Source organism: Cryptococcus depauperatus, chromosome 1 (assembly GCF_001720195.1).
Source record: "Cryptococcus depauperatus CBS 7841 chromosome 1, complete sequence".
NCBI classification, from domain to species: domain Eukaryota; kingdom Fungi; phylum Basidiomycota; class Tremellomycetes; order Tremellales; family Cryptococcaceae; genus Cryptococcus; species Cryptococcus depauperatus.
Window position 1 is genome coordinate 2,101,319 of NC_089468.1, and position 21,478 is coordinate 2,122,796.

The 21,478-nt window shown below is 44.3% G+C and overlaps 8 protein-coding genes across 8 annotated transcripts; 5 read left to right on the forward strand and 3 right to left on the reverse strand.

Annotated features, from left to right (window-relative positions):
* Positions 1-69: 69 nt before the first annotated feature.
* On the forward strand, positions 70-2,224 carry L203_100811 (uncharacterized protein; the record flags this gene model as incomplete). Its single annotated transcript, XM_066210265.1, has 8 exons — positions 70-88; positions 171-228; positions 273-420; positions 475-523; positions 573-1,279; positions 1,329-1,677; positions 1,723-1,969; positions 2,026-2,224. The coding sequence occupies 8 exons, from the start codon at positions 70-72 to the stop codon at positions 2,222-2,224; spliced, it is 1,776 nt and encodes a 591-aa protein (XP_066066362.1).
* Positions 2,225-4,353: 2,129 nt separating this feature from the next.
* Positions 4,354-7,505, forward strand: L203_100812 (uncharacterized protein; the record flags this gene model as incomplete). The annotated part of the gene is made up of 5 exons (XM_066210266.1): positions 4,354-5,697; positions 5,754-6,194; positions 6,292-6,970; positions 7,028-7,207; positions 7,276-7,505. The coding sequence occupies 5 exons, from the start codon at positions 4,354-4,356 to the stop codon at positions 7,503-7,505; spliced, it is 2,874 nt and encodes a 957-aa protein (XP_066066363.1).
* A 136-nt stretch (positions 7,506-7,641) lies between these two features.
* L203_100813 (uncharacterized protein) lies at positions 7,642-9,781 on the reverse strand (the record flags this gene model as incomplete). Its single annotated transcript, XM_066210267.1, has 8 exons — positions 7,642-7,942; positions 7,989-8,291; positions 8,344-8,450; positions 8,499-8,683; positions 8,744-8,791; positions 8,845-9,512; positions 9,569-9,671; positions 9,721-9,781. The coding sequence occupies 8 exons, from the start codon at positions 9,779-9,781 to the stop codon at positions 7,642-7,644; spliced, it is 1,776 nt and encodes a 591-aa protein (XP_066066364.1).
* Positions 9,782-10,462: 681 nt separating this feature from the next.
* L203_100814 (uncharacterized protein) lies at positions 10,463-11,865 on the forward strand (the record flags this gene model as incomplete). Its single annotated transcript, XM_066210268.1, has 7 exons — positions 10,463-10,605; positions 10,666-10,721; positions 10,787-10,865; positions 10,949-11,090; positions 11,143-11,286; positions 11,335-11,497; positions 11,549-11,865. 7 exons carry the CDS (start codon positions 10,463-10,465, stop codon positions 11,863-11,865), a joined length of 1,044 nt encoding a protein of 347 aa, XP_066066365.1.
* A 616-nt stretch (positions 11,866-12,481) lies between these two features.
* L203_100815 (uncharacterized protein) lies at positions 12,482-16,059 on the reverse strand (the record flags this gene model as incomplete). The annotated part of the gene is made up of 12 exons (XM_066210269.1): positions 12,482-12,584; positions 12,671-13,296; positions 13,355-13,534; positions 13,630-13,752; positions 13,836-14,231; positions 14,281-14,694; positions 14,750-15,007; positions 15,064-15,131; positions 15,184-15,286; positions 15,345-15,632; positions 15,683-15,784; positions 15,829-16,059. The coding sequence occupies 12 exons, from the start codon at positions 16,057-16,059 to the stop codon at positions 12,482-12,484; spliced, it is 2,892 nt and encodes a 963-aa protein (XP_066066366.1).
* A 273-nt stretch (positions 16,060-16,332) lies between these two features.
* L203_100816 (uncharacterized protein) lies at positions 16,333-16,710 on the forward strand (the record flags this gene model as incomplete). The annotated part of the gene is made up of 1 exon (XM_066210270.1): positions 16,333-16,710. One exon carries the CDS (start codon positions 16,333-16,335, stop codon positions 16,708-16,710), a length of 378 nt encoding a protein of 125 aa, XP_066066367.1.
* A 518-nt stretch (positions 16,711-17,228) lies between these two features.
* L203_100817 (uncharacterized protein) lies at positions 17,229-18,547 on the forward strand (the record flags this gene model as incomplete). Its single annotated transcript, XM_066210271.1, has 4 exons — positions 17,229-17,274; positions 17,341-17,582; positions 18,279-18,293; positions 18,347-18,547. The coding sequence occupies 4 exons, from the start codon at positions 17,229-17,231 to the stop codon at positions 18,545-18,547; spliced, it is 504 nt and encodes a 167-aa protein (XP_066066368.1).
* A 590-nt stretch (positions 18,548-19,137) lies between these two features.
* On the reverse strand, positions 19,138-19,809 carry L203_100818 (uncharacterized protein; the record flags this gene model as incomplete). Its single annotated transcript, XM_066210272.1, has 1 exon — positions 19,138-19,809. The coding sequence occupies one exon, from the start codon at positions 19,807-19,809 to the stop codon at positions 19,138-19,140; it is 672 nt and encodes a 223-aa protein (XP_066066369.1).
* Positions 19,810-21,478: the final 1,669 nt, after the last annotated feature.

Below are 21,478 nucleotides of genomic sequence, written 5' to 3' on the forward strand. Positions count from 1 at the left end.
GAAGGATTCTGTTACAACTCTGAAAGCTCGATATAATTCTTATCAAGCATTAGCATCTCTTATTTCAGCATGGCGGCTGGTTTAGCATGTACGTAATCGAGATTGTCATTTATCTTATCTACGTTCCAAGGATCATCCACGAACCGTCCATACTTACTATCTTATCACAGATGATCTGGTCCTTCTCTTTTGGAGAATTGTCATAAACATCTTTTTTCGAGAGATTAGGTATGCGAGCTATGGTTAGCTTATTGTGACGCTGACAAGTACAGGCCCCGTGGAGCGTTTAATATCCCTCGCGAAGGCCCCGTCTTGTTCATCTGTGGGCCACATGCAAACCAATTCTTGGATCCTCTGCTCCTCTTCTCAGAGGTCAGGAAAGAAGCAGGACGGCGCGTGGCAGTACTTACAGCGGCAAAAGTAAGCTTTTATCTGATAAAGTGTATTTGGGGATATTTTGTTGACAATGTTCAGAGCATGAATCGTAAATTCATTGGAGCAGTAGCTCGAATTATGGACTCTAGTAAGCCTGATATGCTTTGGTCATCTAGCAAGTAAACTAAAGTATCAAGTCCCCGTTGCAAGAGCAGCGGATTATGCCGTCGCCGGCAAAGGTCAGATCGTTTTATCAAGCTCTGACCCCCTGAAGGTTACGGGCATTGATACAAAATTTACGGCTCAGCTCAAGCCTCGTTCTCAAATCATGCTCTCAAAGTCAACTGGCTATGCTTCTGCATCAGTCGAAGAAGTCATTTCGGACACTGAAGTTCGCCTCAAAAGCGACTTCGTCGTACCAAATAAAGACGGCAGCACCGAAGTGAAAGCCCCTCCGAGTATCGGTAACGAGATCGAACGAAATGAAGGTCTGGAATACAAAGTTTTGCCACATGTGGAGCAGGATGAAACTTATGGCGCATGTTTCCAACGTTTGAATGAAGGCGGTTGCATCGGCGTATTTCCTGAAGGCGGCTCCCACGATCGCACCGACTTCCTTCCTCTTAAGGCTGGTTTCTCAATCATGGCGCTTGGTTCTATGGCCCAAAATCCTGAACTCGACGTCAAACTTGTTCCTGTTGGTCTTTCATACTTTCATGCTCACAAGTTCCGTTCAAGGGCTGTCATCGAATTTGGGTCACCCATATCTGTCGACAAGGATTTGGTTGAACTGTATAAACAGGGTAAAGATCAGAAAAGAGACGCATGTGGAAAGCTTCTAGAGCAAGTTCATGATGGACTGAGAGCTGTGACTCTTCGCGCACCTGATTGGGAAACGATGCAGGTGAGTAATTGGTGCGTGCTGAACAAGACTTGGTGCTAATTGTATGTAGGTCATCCAAGCTGCTCGTCGTTTATATCGGGTTCCAGGACAACATCTCACCCTCGGGCAAGTCGTTGAGCTTTCCAAGCGTATTATGGAAGGCTATCTTACATACAAAGATGAACCTCAAATTATAGACCTTCGTCATAAAGTCATTGCTTATAATCGTCTTTTACGGGACATGGGAATTGCGGATCATCAGGTGGAGAGGGCATCGAACAAAAGCGTCAAAAGCTTGTTGCTCCTGATTTACAGAACTGGGCTGCTGCTCTGGTGGTCGGTTTTGGCTTTGCCGGGAACAATACTGCATGCGCCTATATTCATTCTTGCCAAGGTCATCTCTATTAAAAAGGCAAAAGGTTGGTAAACATTCCTTTTCGTTTCTCTTGCTCATGCTACCTCAGAGGCATTAGCTGCGTCAACTGTTAAGATTCAGGCTCGTGATGTCCTAGCCACATGGAAAGTCCTTGTTTCACTTGCGGTCACTCCTCTTCTCTATATTTTTTACTCGATTCTTGCTACATTCTTTGCTTACAAATACGATATCTTTCCCGAGTATCGACACTGGACTCCGTTGGTCATTTTCTTGTGTTTACCTGGATGGGCTATTGCAAGCTTAAAATTTGGAGAAGCGGGAATGGACGTTGCAAAGTGAGTCTCATGAGCCTGTTCAGTCTAGATATCATATAAACTCAAGTCTCACTCAGATCTCTTCGTCCATTATTTATCTCAATCTGGCCTGGGAATCAACGAGAAGTCGTCCGTCTTCGAGAAATGCGTGAGGCTCTTGCGACCGAGATATCTGAGTCATTGTTGCGTTTGGACCCAAGCTATATGGCAACTTTAAGCGAGAGCACAGGCGAAGAGGAGCAATGTCGTCAGCCTGAACGAAGGAAAGCATTTTAATAGGGCCGGGTTGCAGGGATTGGAGGTCTCCTCGCACCCAATACTATCTTGCCTTGGAGGGTGTTGTTGAGGAAACCTTACTGGTGACCTCCAGCCAACGGCGATAAGCCATGCCGTGAATATTCACAGTTGAATGGCACGGCAGATCTCCTTTGCCCTTCTCTCCTATCTTACCAAGCTCTTTTCTCCAAGAGCGTTAGCAGCCACACCTTTTCCCATCTTTTGTCATGAATAAACTGCCGTTTACTCATCCCAGAAGGAAGTTATCAAACACTGCTGCGTTTTTCTAATTACCTATATTCTACTTTCTGATATATCACTCGCCATCCATAGATTCTGTGCTCCCAAAACCATATACACTAAACCCTGGCAAGCCAGTCTATGAAACCATGTCGTGTATGCATGGCTTGAATTGCTACAATCTCTCTTTCACTTAGATATCGTCTATCATCCTGTTGATGGTATTCTGTATTCCATGCCGCCTGATTCTGCTTGTAATTATTCAGGCGGTGTCATTGCCTTCTCCATTTATGACAGCTACCATAGTAGGGTGCTCAAGACGGCCTCGATGGGTTTAGCTTTGACATTACACAAAGTCTTTTAACTCATCACAGGTTCAACTATTGTGACTCTTCGCAAGCTTTTGGTCAAGACTTGTTTTACTTGCATCTCAGAATCCGTTTTGACCATAGACTTGATAACAGCTCTTTGATTTCATGGCTGTTTGATCTTGCAGCACAGAAGCGAGAAATGGTATGGTACCCAGTCTCTAGGCTACCAGGATGCTGCTCCTCGACATTCCTGGCTGGTTACATGAAGCAACGTTACTTGTTTGAACAATAGAATTGACCATTCGACAATGCCAATAGTCTCAAGTTCAATAGAGCTTTGGTCAGTGAGAACAGCTCCATTCTAGCTCGGAGAGAGATTAACTCTAATCTAGATAAGTCTTTTGACAGCTGTCAACACAGTAATAACCTTTTGTCTGGCGACTTTTAGAGAGTGTTTCTTCAAACATCATATGGCCCTCTATTTACCGTTGATGGCAGAAGCTGCAGTGATACTACTTTTTACAAGAGTGATAATTCCATCTGTTTTCCCGCGCATATCCAAACTTTCTGACTTGTAATCAAAAGCCATAGTGTTTTGGACGTTTTGTAGTCGACAAGTCAGTAGGATGTATTCACCTGATATTATTGCGAAGTAGTCATACAAAAGATTGAAATTGAAATACTTGATGCTTAATTGCGTTTTCTGGTAAACTCTTGACGAAATATAGTATCGTACTCTGCAAGCCACAAGTTTTTTTCCTCAAGAATATACCTTCTGTATCCATTACGCTCAGCTTGTAACACAACAGCTCCAAATCAGCTGCCCTTCCTTCTATCTTGAACACCTTCTCTCGCTTTTGTTCGTTGCTTGAATTTGTCTAGCTTTGCGAGTATTCTATCCTTCTGCCTTTCCATATTCCTTGTTGACATTCTTATACTCTTGAACTTTGCACCTATACCCAAGACATTCCCAAGGATAAACACTTTACATACCTTCCAAACATTGACACAACATTCATTTAAGCCGCAAAGATACGACAGAGCCGAGTTATCGCTCTATGAGCTCCCAGTAGTTGAACAAGACGAAATTTTGACTCTTGGTCTCATAGTAAAATGAAGTCCAAGTCTGGGAGAGCAGTTTGGTGGACAAGACGTGGGTTTCAATGCTTGGTGCGTTGGGCTGGTAAGGCTACAGCATTTACAGTATAACATTGATGTTGTATACGACGAGAAATAGAATTATAAAGAATAAATACAAATAACAAAATGGTTTGACTTTTCTTGCCAAACACTATTAAAACTTTACGCACGTTTGTACTAATTGACTTGTTTCAGAATTGAAATTAACGGGATCAAATGTCTGGCTAAAAAAAGATTCTTTTTCTTAAAAAAAATAAAAAAATCTCTCTCAATACATATTCTGTATTTAATACTATAACACACTCCAACTGATATTCTGGCAGCACCGTCTGTACGTCCACTATAACCACCGGATGCCGAGACGTATACGAAACAGCGGCCAGCTTGCCGCTCTAGACATGTCTATCCACACATGAATCCCTCGTCTAGTTATACATCATGCTAGACTCAAACACACCAACCGTCTCTGCCATAGACCACGCAACCTCTTCTCAACGGCACGCTCATCGTCAGGCAGCCAATCATCCGCCATTTCCGCTCACACCTGTTCCTCCGTTACTCTCGTCAATATTGAATACAAACGATGTTGTCGTTAATCCGGCCCAGCCAGAGTTTGCGGAACTATTGACTCCATTGCAATTAAAGAAAAGAAGGACCAAACCAAGGTATAACCAAGAACCGACCTCGATTCCTCCTGTCGCTGGACCCTCCAAACTTGGTTATTATACCCTTGAAGGAGATTTATACCGAGGAGCAGTGAGAGACCCAACGCTACCGTTCACTCAAAACTATGAAGATGCCATTTCTCTCGGAACAAGATCAACGGCCTCTTCGTCCTCTGAATGGTCCTGGGGAAGCGGTAATTTGGATCGAGCAAGAGCTGTTATTGGACGTGTTGGAGAAGCTCTAGGTTTACGCCACGGATCCATCTCTTCTGAGGCTTCGAGTGCTTCAGATAGTGAGAATGATTGCCAGCCACATACACCAGGCCGATGCCGTCGTAAGAAAAGGTCCGGTTCGCGTCTTAGCAAAACAATATCTAATCTCTCTCGTCAAACCTCGCTTCCGATAGAACATCTTAAACGCGAAATCCATCCCAAGAAACGAGAGTTTACTTTGCTTTTACCCGTCAGCAGTTGGCCGGAGCAAGACATAAGCTCTCAGACGTTCTCGCTATCTTTAGCAGATGAAAGAGTATCAGATTCTGGTTTTCAGAGGAAAATGACAGTCGATGGCGATAACAGCTTCAAGTTTGGAGAACACAAGTTCTCCCCAAGTCAAGTAATTGTTACCCCTTCGTTGCCTAGAGTACTTGAAAAAATACGTTCTATTCGTCCAATATCGAGCCATACTCTGTTTGATACAACTCTTCCTACGTTGTCTACTAAGGGGGGCGAGGTGCCCGTCACAAGAGGAGGGTCGGCACCTGGGCGTACACGACAACTCAATTATGGAACCTCTTTTGCAAATCCCCCACTTCCACCTCATCTGTCTTTGCCATCTCGTGTTTACACCCTTCGATCAGATAGCGAGATGCAGTTTCAGCCAAAATCTGTCTCTAATTTTCTCAACCATTCGCAAAATCCATCAATTTCAACGCTTGGACTGACGGCCCACAGTACCGCAGACTCAAGATGTGGAACTCCAAATTACAGGGAATGTGATTCATCTGACGGAGCTAGTTATAAGGCGAATTCAAGAATAATGGCAGAAGACGATAAAGGGTGTTGGTGGCTTGATGTATCCTGTCCCACATGGGAGGATCTACGGGACATTGGCCAGGTAAGCGTAGTTCTCTTATCCTCACTACCAAATCAAGATTGACTATCATCACTCAGCTGTTAAGCTTGCATCCTTTAACGTTGGAAGATGTTCTTCAGCAAGACCCTAGAGAGAAACTTGACAGGTTTGACAAACTGGGTTATTATTTCCTAGTAATTCGAGCTTTGGATGAGGGATATTTCAAGTATACACCAGACTCTTCTCTGCCCGCTAAAGAAAGCGACCGTTCACCTTCGTCTTCAACTGCTTCTTTGGACGATTTGAAGATGAGCGAGAAAGCACTTTATGGGTCAACAACACAAGAGGAGCTATCGGAGGGTAAGAAAGAAGAGCGCCGACGAGGATGGGGAATGGGGCGTCAGCAAGGAAAGGATGTGGGGAAGATGGGTGGGAAGGTCGAAATTGTCGAGGATCGGCCGGGAAAAGAAGGCTTGGAAGGCATAGGCGTCGGCGGTGTAAACGTCTATCTTGTTGTTTTTGCTGATGGACTTCTTAGCGTAAGTTGAGCCCTTTACCATACTTCCCTTTTAATCCCACGTTTCATTGAAGTGTTTCATTTTTTTTCGCTGAAGGACAATTCTGAAGCAAGTATAGTTTCATTTTGAAGATATATCAAAACATACCCATCGTGTCCTGTCTCGTATCCTCTCCTCACACCTTCCGTCTACCAATCCAATACATTCGCCCGTTTGGATTGCACATGGCCTTCTTGACTCTATTGTAGACGCATTCTTCCCAATGATAGGATATGTGGATGGGGCAGTAGACGATATCGACAGTCTGACAATCGATCCCATGCGAAACTTAAAACGCGCAACAGCCTCTTCAGAAGTTGTTAGAAATGACATATTATCTTTACATGACGAAAGAGTGTTGGGGATGGACAATGCGGCATTGAATAAAGGCGAAGAGGATGATGAAAAAGGACAAGCAAATTTGACCCTACGGCGTTTGTATCGCAAATACCAAAAGATCTCGTCTTTCATTGACCGCCTACTTTCTTTCCTCCCAATCCCACGTTGTTTGCCTCTTCCATTGAAATACTTAACGCTTTTCTTTTTGCCTACTTCTACTGCTGTGAGACGCAAACATGAGCAGGCACCAAAAATGGTTTTTGATCGGTCAACAATGCTAAGGAATATTACAGACATGAGAAAACTAGTGACGGGTTTAGGTAGGCTACTAAGCAGTAAAGGCGCGGTAGTAGGTCAATTGAGAAAGAGAACAAAAGAAGAAGGAAAGAATGTTGAAGCTTATATTGGGGATGTTGAAGGTATCTATTTTTTTGCTGTTACGAAGTTGTTCTTGGCCTTTCTAAACATCACTGCAGATCATATCTTGTTATTGCAAACATCTCTTCACCACTATGAATACATCCTCTCACATTGCCAAACATCTTATATGTCGCATCTTAACGTTTCCTTCGCATTCACAAGAGGCAGAACGGATCAGGCCATTTTGGCGCTTTCTACAGTAACTATTGGCGTGCTGCCTATGCAATTCATCATAAGTGAGTTTCATTGATCGTTGCTTGTCTATTCCCTACTTTCAATCACGATAGCTAAGCGTTCATCTTAGGCCTCTTCTCTACAAACGTCAACGTCCCGCATAATACTCGTCAACGTGAACCTAATGATTCCGTTGCGCCTTTCAATTTCTTCGCCGGGATTGTGGTGGGAATTTTCATCGTGGCATGTTGTCTAGTAACAATTATTAGATATTGGAGATGGTTAGCAAGGAAGAAATTTGCGAAATTGAGAGGAACCGAATTGCCTGGATTTTGGAATGAGTATTGGGGATGGATGTAGGGGTTACTGCTCAAATCTGTTTATGCAAATGCAGTTACATGATATTTCACTAAGTTAATATGTTTTTCTAGTTTTTAAAAATCCCCTGCAACAGCAGCATCCTTCCGAAAATTCTTGAAGAGACTAGAGGTATAATTTAAGAATCTGAGCCACTTTTGACTTCAAACCAATCAACGCCCCCAACTCTTTTTGCTCCTTTCCCGTACTGAGGTGACTTGCTTTCGGGATCAAGTTCGTCGTCTGCCAGCGAAAATTCATCATTTCCATCTGAGCTCTCATCTGAGCTCTCATCTTCACTTTGGCTGTCATCTTCAACGTTGTTGCGTATTTCTGCTCCGTCTTTTATCACGCCATACCTCAATTCTAAGGTTAGCTCCTTTAGTTTAGCCAAAGACGAAGGATCATATGAATGAAAGTGGCCTGCTTGTTTGTCGTAACTACAAGTGAGTCAGTACTATGCGAAAAAAAAAGTTATTTTCTTACATTTGTGATCTTGGACGACATCCTGGCCAGAGTGCTTTTCCTACATTCAGGATATTCACGATATCTTCTCCAAAAAATAGCTCTCGTAGATTACGACAAACACCGAGGTCATAAACATTGATTTCCTGAGCTTCGTATCGAAGGTGGAGGCGTTCACGGCGGGTCAACTTGTGGTCAGGTTTCCACTCTGTTTTTTGGCCAAAAGGAGACAGAATAACACCCTCTTCTGACGGTGACAAAGGAATGTCGAGTAAAGCTGTGGGATAGGAATGAGTGATGTTTTCAAGAGTTGTCATGTTATGGCTGCAATATCATCAGTTAGTGTCACCAAAGAATATGAACGAAAAGGACGCACGAAGCAAGCCACCAATGAAAACAGGCTAATCCGCCAACAGAAAGAGTTATAAAAGATCCCATGATTGTTAACATTATGCAAACTGCGGGACCAAGTCCCAATTCATCCTAACCATTGTCAGAGTTGCCAACCTACAATCAATCGTTTGCACGTACTGACCAGCTCCCAGTCTCTATCCTGTTTTCTGGGGAAAGAGTAGCGGTACTGTTAGCGAGAGGAGGTTGCTGAGAGATCGCATCGTCAGGAGCTTGAAATGAGCGGTAGATTTCGTATCCAGCTTGTGATGTAATGAAGACGGCAAGAAGTGTGCCATAGGTGACAAAAAGAAGAAATGATTTATCTATAAAGTTTCAGCAATGTATTCAGCATCTAGGGTTTGATAGGCTCCTGTCTGATTTACAATTTCGATACCCAACACAAGTGCCGACCCACGGACAATGGTGGTCCACTAAATCTGTTGTCAGCACCATGAAATAGATTGTTTGATGATTACTTATGCACTTTTTAGGACACATGTCTCACAATATTTGCAATGGTGACATCTATCGGGCTTCCAGCCCTCACATTTCTTACACCACCTTGCCCCACCAGTACTTTTTTTCGCCATTAAACTTTTTCCACCAGATCCCGAAGCAGTTGAGGATATCAATGGATCGTTCTCCAGCCCTTCGTTCTTCTCTGATTCTTCTTGGTACTCTGGCAGTATATCCTTTACAACATCATTTCTGGCTACTCTGGCAGACTTTAGATCATGTGGCGTTGCACTAAGAGGAAAAGATGAGTATTCCGACAAGGAAGTCTCGGGCGATTGGAATGGAGTAGATCGCGGGCCAGAACGGAATTTTGATTGGTTTCTGGTCGAAGAAAGGGGAAGGGGAGAAGGACGTTCTTTTGTAGTTCGCGTTTTCACCCACTGAGTATTGCGAAGGAAGCGAAGTGGAACATTATCTTCATCGAGATGTTCAGTGCCATCTTCTACCGCACCCTGCTGCTCTCGATTAAGCGACAGGGGAAAAGGTTTTCTCGCTAGTGACTGGGATGAGTTTACTGTTGAAATGGTGGCTGGAAGTGATGGGGCAAGAGTTTGGTCTGGTGTACCCGGCGAACGGAGAGACGTAGAAATGAGAGATGCAAGAGTGAGAAACAGCAACGTATGATATAGCACCACCCTGCGTCAAACGATATTAGTATCCTTCATACAGATGGATGGAAGAACTTGACGGACTGCATAAGGAACCTCCCGACCTCTCGGTGCTTGATGAGTGTTTCACCGAAAGAAATGAACAAGGTAAACAACAGCCACGTAGTAATCAGGATCATGTAGCTGACTAGAATAAAAAGTTAGCTGAGGCGTTTGAGCACCTCAAATCAACATACAGCATAATGGTATCATGTCCAGACACCTATCTCCAGAGAAACGTTTGCGCTTTTTTTCCATGCTGTCGCTATATGGTCTTGCCATCTTGTCCAGTCATACAAACAAAAGTCATCATCCCATAACTGTCCTGCTACAGCATATAACCAATGCAGCTTTCACAACTTGCAGAATGAATGGAAGACAAAGTTGAAAGGAGATGAATAATGAATCTTAACTCTTTTGATGCTGATTTTGATAAAGTAAAAAAAAAGTGGTGACGTGGGCATTTTTGAATGCCCGTCGGCCATCATTATGGCTATTGTTTTGGTTTTCACAGTTATTACAAGAGTACTTTAATAGATATATATATATAAGAAAAAAGTAAGGATAAGCTGATAAAATGACTAAGTTTTTAAATGTACCAGCAATCGTAATCCAAAGTTTGGATATCAAAAGATAGAGACATTGCTAATTGAGATAGCTTAGGTTTTGTACTCGTCAAGTCATTTTCCCATCCACTATATGGCAAGATATATAGGCAGTTTGGGGAAAAGTCTCCCAGATGTTTGAACCTCTGATCGTCAACGGTTGCGTAATGCCGACGCTCAAGACATATATCAAAAAGACATCCTTTCAACCCATCCCTCTTTGTCCTTTCATCCCATCTGTCCAACCTTTTCATGAATATTGGAGATGCCAACACCTTGCATCATATCATTGAAGACATCACTGAAAATCAATAACTGAAATGGAGCTCTTGCCATGCCTAGTCTGAGAGAGAAATTGAAACAAGCAGAAGCAGATCTTGCTGCAGCCAAGCAGAGGGGCTCTTCAAGTATCAAATCTTATGAAGAAAGAGTGAAGAAATTAAAGGAAGAGCTCAAAAAGCCTCAACCTCATCCTGCGTAAGCTGAGCCGTTTTGAAGCCTTGCCGACGAGGTGGTTCTTAGCTGACCTGATAAAAGGTTACAGTTTAACGAATATGTTCAATGTATCGCAGTCATGTCTGCTCTGAGTCTACGTAAGACATGCCTTTCAATGATAAGACTCACCGAATCAGTATTGACAATATCTCAATCACATTAGTTATGGCTGCATCTCCTCTTCCTCTTGAAATCATCCCTTTCTATCGAATCTTTAGTACTCTCACCATGATAGCTGTGGGGTAAGTAGAATGTCTTTCTTCATCCCTGCCTTGAGCGCTCTCGTTTCTGGATTGTGTGCTAGAACGAGCTCACCATTGGATAGTTGCTATGTAGCTTATACGTCAGTCATCTATTATGGCTACAATAGGGAACTTGCCAAACTTCCCAAGCCTGATGATCCAGACTCGGCAAAAGCAAGGTTTGCAAAGCTAATAGCCAGCAGAAAACCTCGTCAAGATCTCTGGGTATGTATCTTATCATTCATTAATGAAGCTCCTGGAGCTAACAAAGGTTAAGGCAAATATGAAGGCGCATCCGTCTGCTTTTCTCACTACTAAATTTGCTCAGCCTCAGCTATTCCCTTTTCCCCTTGGTAAAACGAGACCCGACGCTGCTATCAAGGATGAACTGTGGTGGGAGGGGGGCAACGCGCCTCATGTGGTATGTGATCGTTAGTTGTCTAAAGAGAACTCGTTTGATTATAAACAGGGACACTTCAATCGGCCGCAATTACCAGCGCCTCCTATTCCTGATGAAGAGGTGTTGATGAAGCGAGTCCAGGCGAGCATGAAACGAGAAGCACAAGAAGCCCTCTGGAAGAGAAGAATTAGAGATATTCAAATTTTGAGCGTCATTGTTATTATTTCCTTTCGTAAGTGCCATTTCATCAGTCTTTTCAAAACTAACTATTTAAATTTGGCAGTGAGCAAAAAAGTAGCCGCTATAGCGTTGGCTATCTTAATCTATCGTACAGTTTCCTCAGAGATCAACGACATGCTCAAACCTCCAGCAAACATGGATGAAATCTGGAAATACATTGACGATATTGTTTACAAAAACGAGAAGAATCCTAAACCAACCCAGTTGACTGGTGGAATGACTTATGTGTTTGAACAAGATGGTGATTGGGTCAAGAAATTAGCAGACGTACCGATTGATGTTGTAGCGCCCCCCGTGCTTATGACCACAACGAATCATTATTATGCCGGGCCTGGCAATGAAATGAAAGTCGACGACTAAGTCAATGTCAATGGGGTTTCCAAGCATCTGGAAAGGAGATATAAAAGGTATGACAAGATAGAAGGAGATTTCGATGACAGATGTTTTCAAACTTTACATTAGCATGCATTGATATTTGTTGTCAAAAGAATATCGACTGAAAACATTTGGAACAAGACAGTCCTAAGAACATTTTGTTTGTAAACTGTCCATTATCCGCCGGTTTGTCTAACTCGACCACGATGGTGATTCTCTGCAAAAACTATGAAACACTGAGAGATAAACGAGAAATTTGTCAAACAAGTCGAGACATCTGTAAAGTTGCCATCCAACTCGCGTATTGGCATCATACGTATGTGAATAGAACAAGTTTTATGTTCAAAATCTGAGATCTGCTCTGGTTTTGATCAGTTTGCTTCAGTAAAAGATAACTATCTGTGAATGGTTGAAATAGCATACTATCAGAAAGTTGAAGTATTTTGCCAGTAAATTTCAAAAACCATAAAGTAATTGAGCTGATTCAATGCCATTGGGATTTACCATGTCAAGTACCACATACAAAATACAGTCATACAAACGTCCTCACCTTATCTAATGATCGGCTACCAAGTACCTTTTCTATTATATTCTCACTTCCTCACTTCGGGCTTCGTTTCAATCTGGTCACTTCCACCCCTGATATTCTCATATCATGCATGTCCATTTCATCTTCAGTGACGACTTTCTTTTTGGCCAAAGTCCTATCATATAGGTGAGCTTTTTCATGGTTACAATTTTGAAGCTTTTGGGCAAAAAACGATAAAGATAAAAGATCATTGAAACATACCTTTTTTTCTTGACGGTTGTTCTGATAGGGACTTTGTCGTCCTCATCTTCTATCTGCAACTGAGCAATTCTTTCCCTCAGAGGTGGAGGTGTTTCCAAGTTAGTCTCTTTCTTTGACCTGGACACAGCTTTTAGGGATTGACGAATTTGAGGTGAGGATAATGCGTCATTGCGAGTTTTTGCAGGTATAATGTTGGCAGGGACGACATCTTTTCGTGCGGCATCAGGTGAAAAACTTGCAGGATGCTCGACGATAGATTGCTCATCAGAACTGACATTATGCGATATGATAGAGACTGATCCTTCAGATTCCGTTTCGGACCTCTCGTATTCATCTTCATCTTCATCCTCCTCGTTATCATAATCGTCATTATCCTCAGTTTCATCCATATCCGTTTTTTCATGCACCACAAGAATGTCTTTGCACTGAGGTACTTCTCCACGGGAAGGGGTCTTTTCTTCCAACACTGTGGCACATTTTTCTCTTACATTATCTTCCGTTACTGAAAAACCATCACTAGCAGAAGCGCGAGAGATTGTAAGAGAAGGTATAGTTGAAGGAGACCCAAAGGTTTGAGTGACAAAAGGATCCGATTGTACGGTAGGTGTGGACTTGTCAAAACATATCTATCATACAATTAGCACTTTGAGAAATTTCCAGGAACCTGACAGAAAAGAAATTTACAAGAGATTCGTCAATAGCCGTATCAAAGCTTTTATCGTCGCTGATCGTTGTATCTGCCGGTGTATTTGCGTTTATTCCAGATGGTGTGAATTGATCATGGGCGGCATGAGAAATAGTTGGAATCATGCTGTGCATTACGATGTCAATCTTGCGATCTGCCTTGAGCTCGCTTGCTTCAATCTTCAGTGAAAATTAGTCACACATAAACAACAAGAGAAATAGGGAAATCTGCACGAAGGCCTGGAATAGCCATACACAATAGAAAAACAACACACCTGCTCTTGAAGACGACAAGTGAAGTCTTCCTGCATTTTCTGCATGACTTCTTGCATTTCTTCCACCATTTCATTCCTCACCTCTACCTCCACAGCAGTGGCTCTCATCTCGGCTTCATATAACTGCGTTTGGCATTAGTTAGCTGTTATGATTATGTACATTTATACGTATTGATGGGTCAAGAACAACCATTGGTAAGACATACCCTAGTTTTCATTTCCTTGAGCTGTTCAAATAAATATTCAACCAGCAGATCTTTGCCCTCCTCGTCCTCACTCTGTGCGTCCTCTTCTTCAATTTCTAGCTCTTCCTCAACCATCACAAAACCCTCACTCTCTCTATTCGCCATATACTTCTTTCCGCCTCTTGTCTTCTTCGATTCCTCTTCCCTTAATAGCGGTACGGTAACTTTGATCTTCATGGGCTGACTGACAGCATGGCGGAAAGCATTGAATTGCGTGCTTATTTGTCGCTTGAGGAGCGGTATGCCAGCTCTACTAGACGCATTGGTTTGAACCTCGCGAGCTGAAGCGGAGAATCGCATGACATGAGAATTCTCATCAAAGCCTGTATCATAAGGATTGACGTTGATGATGATCACCTACACAAGAGTTTTAGTGGACAATCAAAGTAAGGCTAGAGCTACGGACTGCTCGACCATCGCCAACAAAGAAATTTTGAAAAATCTCCGTCAACTTTGAGTGTCTGAATGGGACCACTGCGATTTTCTTTTTGACCCCATTGATTGCCGGTGTCATCATCCTTTGTTGATTTGACCTCAATACCTCCAAACACTGTCCAAGAACCATCAATGACTTGTTGATATTTCCTGCTTCTTTCAATCTATCTCCCGTTGTTTGGGTATTGCGATTGCGCTCAGAGCCAGCGAGGTCAACAATAGCGAGACGGGACACCAGGGTAGAGTCGGGATCAGATGGAGCTCCGTTGTGTATACGGACTAGCTTGATGGTAAATATACCATGGGAACGCGAAGATTCACGGTTGGCCAAGGTCCCAAAGACTTGTCGAGCGCTTTGCCCAGAGCGAAAAACAGCCAAAGCTTCCTGAGAGATGAGAGAGTGAGCTGATGAAATGAACACAAAGGGAAGAAGAACTAACTTCACGAGTTCGAACCCGCACATCTCTGAGTCCGGCGACGTATTTACCACTCCCTTCCGGATTATTCTTCAGGCTTAGAGCTTGTCGTCTCAGCACACCACCGCCGCCGTTGGCCATAGCGGCGAGATTCATTGAGGCATTGAAGGGAAGACTGGTACCTTGCATAGATGAAGTACGGGGGAATTTGTTGTATGTTGTCCGGGGACGAGTTCGAGTCGGTGTGGCTGCGGGCAACGCAGAGTCGAGTAAATCGAAAATCTAACACATATATCCGCGTCAGATAGGTCCGGCCAAACATATAAGATTTCAAGCACCTTTTCGTTGTAGACTTCGACATAGGAGACGAAAACGGCATAGGAAAAATTTCTGTCAACCTTGACAGCTTTGATCAACTGTCAGTTGACTAATGTACGACCACGAACAACAAGACTGACTGTCGCTGATTCTAGGTTCTGCTGTAGCAAAATTGTCAACAAAATCAAGAGGTTCATCAGCTTGCGCAGAGAATTCAACATCTGCAAGACCATGCGGTTTCAGCTACACAGGCGTATGGAGGGTGAGCATCGCCGCAATAAAATGATACTTGAAAGCTCACGTTTGATGGACAGTGTAGGCCCTCAATGGAGTTAAAGACGACATCCAAAGCTCTGGGAAGCACCCCTCTCTCCGTTTCAGCTACATTGCTCCCTCCCTGTATGGTATACGATTTTCCACTGTTACTGACCCCATACGCAAACAGTAGGCCATTCTCTCCTTGTAAAAGTTTTTCGACTAGTGGCAAAGTAGTAGTGATGAAAAAGGGCGATTGTGGTGTTGAAGGCGGAAAAACTCGGTCGAAAGAGAAGATGTGGGGTGGCTTTGGAATGTGATGGCGCGCATTTTCCTACAAAGCGACTGGTCAAGTGGATCCGCAAAGCTTTGTAAATCACATACATGAGGAGGGCGCATGATGACGTCTGTATCGGACTGTATCTCTAGGTAAGGTCTCGAAGATTGATCTGACGATATTGGAGGTGGTCTTATTCTCAAGTACGCCTATGTACGTTGTGAGTTTTGGCCATGATTCGGTCGTAATGTACCTTGAGATTTTCTGTGTGAGCAGGAGAAGGGTTCTTTTCCTTGACCGTCGCTTTGCCTGTCACTTTTCTGGTATCGTCATTTCCCATTGCTATCGAATTTGGCCGCCTGGGAGTTGCGAGGATGGTATTGGTGATCGCATCTTTGGTTGCTCGCTGCCTGGTGACACGCGCTGTGACCGTAGGTGTCTGCGCACGCTGCTTCTGAGAAAGGGTTGATATCGGTGGTGGCATGAAAGAAGAGTAAAACAGTATATAAATGAAAATGAAAATTGAAGACAGTCGCGGTGTTTATCTTTCCATACGCATTACGTAATGATTGATGGCGGCGAGGTTCAACACAATCGCCATCTTACGTATTCACTACGAGAATCAGTTTACTATTATGGTCATTGTAATGTCAAGTTGTGTACTAATGCTATTAAGAGCTATCGCACTTATGAGAACAATCCAACCCAGGAAAACCGCCAGCTAGCTAGAGGTAAATGCAAAGAACTGTATAAGAATATGGAGGCAACTTATGACACATGGAAGTCCAAGGAGAGCCCAGAGGACCACCGAACCGTCACTGAATTTCTTCAGAGTGTCCTCACTGCGTCACAACAATTGATCTCTCATTATGACAGACATGTATCAGAATCAGGAATCGAGGATTCAGAGAGAAGGAAAGTAGAATCTGAAGCAGCCAAATTCTCTGGAATGCCCTTTGGCGTATTTTCAAGGGGTGGTTCTGTCGCGGGCACAGGCGACGTTGCATTGTGGCCACTCTCCGTCGATAACAAAGAAGTTCCGATAGAGCCAAAGTCACCTCAATCGTTGAAAGCTGAGCTAGGTTATGCCAGTACGGACTCCAAGGCTCCGCCTTCACGAGCAGAGAAAGACTGAAAACAGTCAGGATAGCGTCTATACCAAACACTATACAGCTGACTGGTGAAAAGATATGCAAACACTTTACACTGATAGCTCCTGGAGAATGCATCTGAATAGCTGTCTTTGACTATGCCAGCTGAACGTCACAGCCGAAACCACCTTGTCCCGAGACTCCTACCCAACCACAATCCAAACACTCTGCCACTGCCTCGCAACATCGTTACTAAACGCTCATAAAACCCTGCCACCCATTCCCAGTCACCACCGCAAGACTCAAACCGCTAAAAGTTCCAGCTCCGCCCTATACATTCTACCCATTACCTTTGAGGATTCCACCGACCAGCGGAGAAAAGCAAGCGGTAGACAAACATCAAAGGGAGCGTTCCAGAAGGTGGATCGTCTTTTGTCCATGTTCTTGTGGCTGGCTCTGAATGGGAGACCTGCTTCGGCTACCACTCATTCCGACTGGTATATAGAATTCCCCTTATCCCCTCGAAACTCTCTCGTCCATCATCCTCTTCCGCCAAACCACCATGGAGTCTAGGGATTCAGTTCGATCACCACCACCACCACCTACTTGTTCGTAACTGCATTCAACGTCTCTCGGTGGAGAGCACGACACTGGAGATAACTCAACCTACGCAGATCCAAGTGACTCCAACTATGATTTGGAGGCAGCGGGGGGGAAGGTAAAAGAACCTGCATGGCGGACATTACTCAATGGTCTGAAAGTGCCATTGGGTAGCCACAACCAGAGTCAGTCCTTCTATGACGGCCCTTCCAGTAACTGGGGGAAAGACAGTTGGCTTGGTTCTGCGACACGTTCGATAGCAGGCTTGGTCAGGGGTGATGCTCGCAAGTCAGCGCTCGACGAGGAAGCAGGAAGCGTAGGTCAGGATTGTACAGAGGGAAAGCCCAAGGAAGAACCGACTATTCTGAATGGCCCGGACATGGTATAGTGGGATGACTGCCGCAGGAGCGTCAAAGATACAAGAGTGTCATGAACGAAATACGAGCCATTAGATACCATGCATTGAGCCAAAAAGGTCACCAAGATGCGATTGCTTGCATCATTGTTGGTTGGCTATATATGTTGAAAATAACTTATTTAACCGTCCAACGCAATAGTTAATTAACCTCCTTTACTGTGTATATAGTTGGACTGTAGGCTTGAATGCCTCACTGTAATTACAACGGTAATTACTTTAAGGTTTTCGTAAATATTAATTATTTTGGTACAGCAAATCTAGCACTTGTCTTGCATAGAAAAGAGTATTGGAAGAGAAATCTATCTATCATTCAACCTTATCCATCCATGTTCCCTCTCTTAATCCCTCGGCGTTCCAGAGTGTGGCGATGTGGAGGGCTTGCACTTACATGGACTCACCATATATATACTGTCACATAATTTTAGATTAAAATACATCTCTCTCTTTTAACTCTTCTTTCTGCATTTTCAACAATATACACTGTTGTACCCAGCGTATTACAAAGAGCTCATCAGTCATAGACCCCAGCGAACGAATCTAATCACTGTCTTCATCTATTCCAGTTGGACACATCTCACCCGAGACCCAACCCAGCGTCCTGGCAGTGCCGTGAGTATGGACGCTGCGAATGATGAATCTTTGTAAATACGTTCCGTACGTAGCTCTTGCGGATCATCCTTCATCCTCTCTGGCCAGCCTTCACTTTATCCACAGCGTTTTCTTATCGCTCAGCCGTCTTTCCCACTACTCGGCCAGCTCTCTCCTGTCGAGTCTTTTTCGCAAGCTATACTCACCGTACCGTGGCTAGTCTTGTCTCTCGACGGATGGTTCGCACGTCTATACCCATACCACCTGGCTTCTAAACGATGACGGGTGCACCGGTAGTTTTGAGCCAGCGAGATCCACTCGTTTCTACTCTCAGCCAACCGACAGTCTGTCAGGACACTCAACTGGTGTACCCTGTTGAAGATGGTGACTCACCTATATTGGATGGTTTGAGGATAATGATATATAAAGAGTAGATTCATTCCATAGATTCTCTAGGGAATCAATATTAATTAGCTGTCTTAAGAGTTACTTATTATAAGTCGTCCCAAGGAAGCCCCCCCCGGAACACCCCAATTGTGACACAGTCCTGACAGAGAGGGTGAACATACAGGATAGAGTAGGATGGGTTGCTGGAGGTAGATACGGCTGGCGACTCCATGTCAGGACCATGTACAAGGAAAGGATATAAGAACACAGCATACTGTGTATGAAGAGGAATGTGTCATGAATACTACCCATAATTAAGATGCACGCTCTGTACGAAAGGGTCACAATAATGCAATCTACGCTGCGTTATTACTTATTGGCTATATTCCATGCAATAATTCCAACGTTCTGACAGTATGCCAAAAGGAGTCCCGTCAATTCGTATTCATGATATTCTATCTGTTATCTCAACTTGGTATCACACCATGATGTTTGCACGTCGCAACGCCATACCTGCGAGATCTTTTGCGTCTGTTATCTCAGTCATATCAAAACGAGAAACCTCCTTGTTGTTACTATCAGTAGTAGTAGCACCACGCATCGATTGGTCTAACGCTTCCAACGGATCTATGGCAACGGTCCGTTGATGCCTGTCTTCGTTGGTCGGATGCAGTGAAGGCACAGCGGGAGAGGTGTAGGTCATCTTGTACTTCGTTCCATTTCTTGATATAAACGAGAATCGAGCTTCGTGAGACACCGCAGTTGAGGATTCCCGGTGTGTACTGAAAGATACATGGGTCGGACGTTCGGGCCATCTGGATTGCCTAGATAAATCTGATGGACTGGACAAACCGACGCTGTCGTCCAGCGTTAAAGACTCCAACCCTGACGAAGATTGAGAAGCGGGAATGGTGCTGGGATTATCGGTGACGGCGTTGGCGTTGTGCGGACTGTTGGGTACCTCTTCTATTTTCCAAAGATGACTTGGTGGATTATCAGAAGCAGTTTGTGCTGGGACAAATGCAGTAGACGCTTGGCTGCCAGTGTTGGAAAGTTGCCCGTTTACAGTATCGCCATATACAGATTCTCCATGTGAACCGAGGCCAGGGTCAGTTCGTATCAGGCGAGGATGTCGTGGCAGGTCAGGCATGCTGCGTGGATTGGATTCGCTGTTTCGTTCCACCCAAGAAGGCATCGTGCAGCTGGAGTGTGGTGGAAATGGACTTGGAAAGCAGCACTCTGGACTGCTTCTTACATATCTATTCCCATTTCGAAACACCGCTCACAGGCATCTCCCGCCCAATCTCAGCTCGCTTGTCTGTTCGTCGTTGGAACGGTGGATATCCTTTATACACCTGTCGAGCGTCTTGAAAGGTGGGATGAGTCGGAGATGGGATGCAGCCTGGCGAAGCCGCGGTGGATGGGATGGAAAGCCTGCGACGGCCATGTTGTCTCAGCAGCACATCGAGTGGTGACCCTCTCTTGCGTGCTCACCCGTCGTTACGATGGGGTTGTGGAAGGAGAGGGTGTGTCTTGACGCCGGGATGGTGAGTTCAGATGGCTGGAAGCGGTCAGGATCAGGCTGGTCTCGGTGGGAGTCTTGGGACGAGTGGATCATGGTGGAGTAGCCATCTCCAGTAGACGCTGACAGCTACCAGATTGATTCCTGGGAGACTGAATAGGAAGATTTTCCTTGTATCTTGTTTGCTCTACACTCTCCAGCCACGTCCCAACACAACCCACTACTTCTCTGCATCCACTGTATTCTGTCTTCTTACATCCTCACCTTGTACATCATCCGGCATGCTACCGCGGCCCTCCAGCTTCACTACTTTGCTATATCGTGTTATTTCTCCCAGAGGTATATCTTTTCTTATCGTCCATTCATTTCCGTACATGTTTTCGACGTTGTATTCCACATCCAGCGTTATAATATCGCAGAGCTGGTATACATGTTTGCTTGTGGCAGAGACTCCATATATAGTCGTATTAGGACATTCCTCATTTATATCTACCAGCTGCTTGTCGACCCGAGCCTTGATTATATTTGTCGCTTCAGATGTGTTGACAATGGCCCTCAACTCGGCATGGCTCAGGCGATACCAACCATTCTCTGAGGACATCAAGCCTTGCGAATTATCAATCTTAATGCTCGCTTTGATGGCATCCGTCAACGCATCGATATGAGGTAAACGGAAGCGAGGGTCGTTGGCCATCGACCCAGATCCACTGGTATGTACCGACTGGACACTCATAGCGTGGGACGGCGGGTGTGGGTGGTAAGTAGGATGAACAATGGTCCCGACGTTTCGAAGCGTTGTCATCTACTTTCCGAGTGGTTGCGGAGGAAGAAAATGTTTCTGAAACGTTGAAAGGTTGCAGCCACTCCGCTTTGTCTATAAAGGATTGCGAACGGCTCGACCTCGTTGGTAGTTGTCGAGTTGTGGTCCACTGCTGCTTTGGCAGAGGGGTGCTTTCGCTTCGAAAGCAGGTATTGTTATTCTGTTGCGTATCGCTCATTCTACCATAGACCAGTGCGATGCAAAAGTGAGAAAAGGTGGAAGGAGGCAAGACGTATTGGCAGGTGGTGGGAATGCAAAAGAAATTATTGCGATGGACCACACCGAGACGGTTTACTCTCTAGCTTGTGCAAAGCGGTAAAGAGAACCAGAGGCATGGATATGTCTATATATAGGATGACCAAGTGTCAGAACCTTGGAATTACTCCATGGAATATAGGCAATAAATAGTAATGCAATCTGCGTTGCATTATTATGACCTTTTGGTACAGAGCGTGGATCTTAATTATTCCTAATATT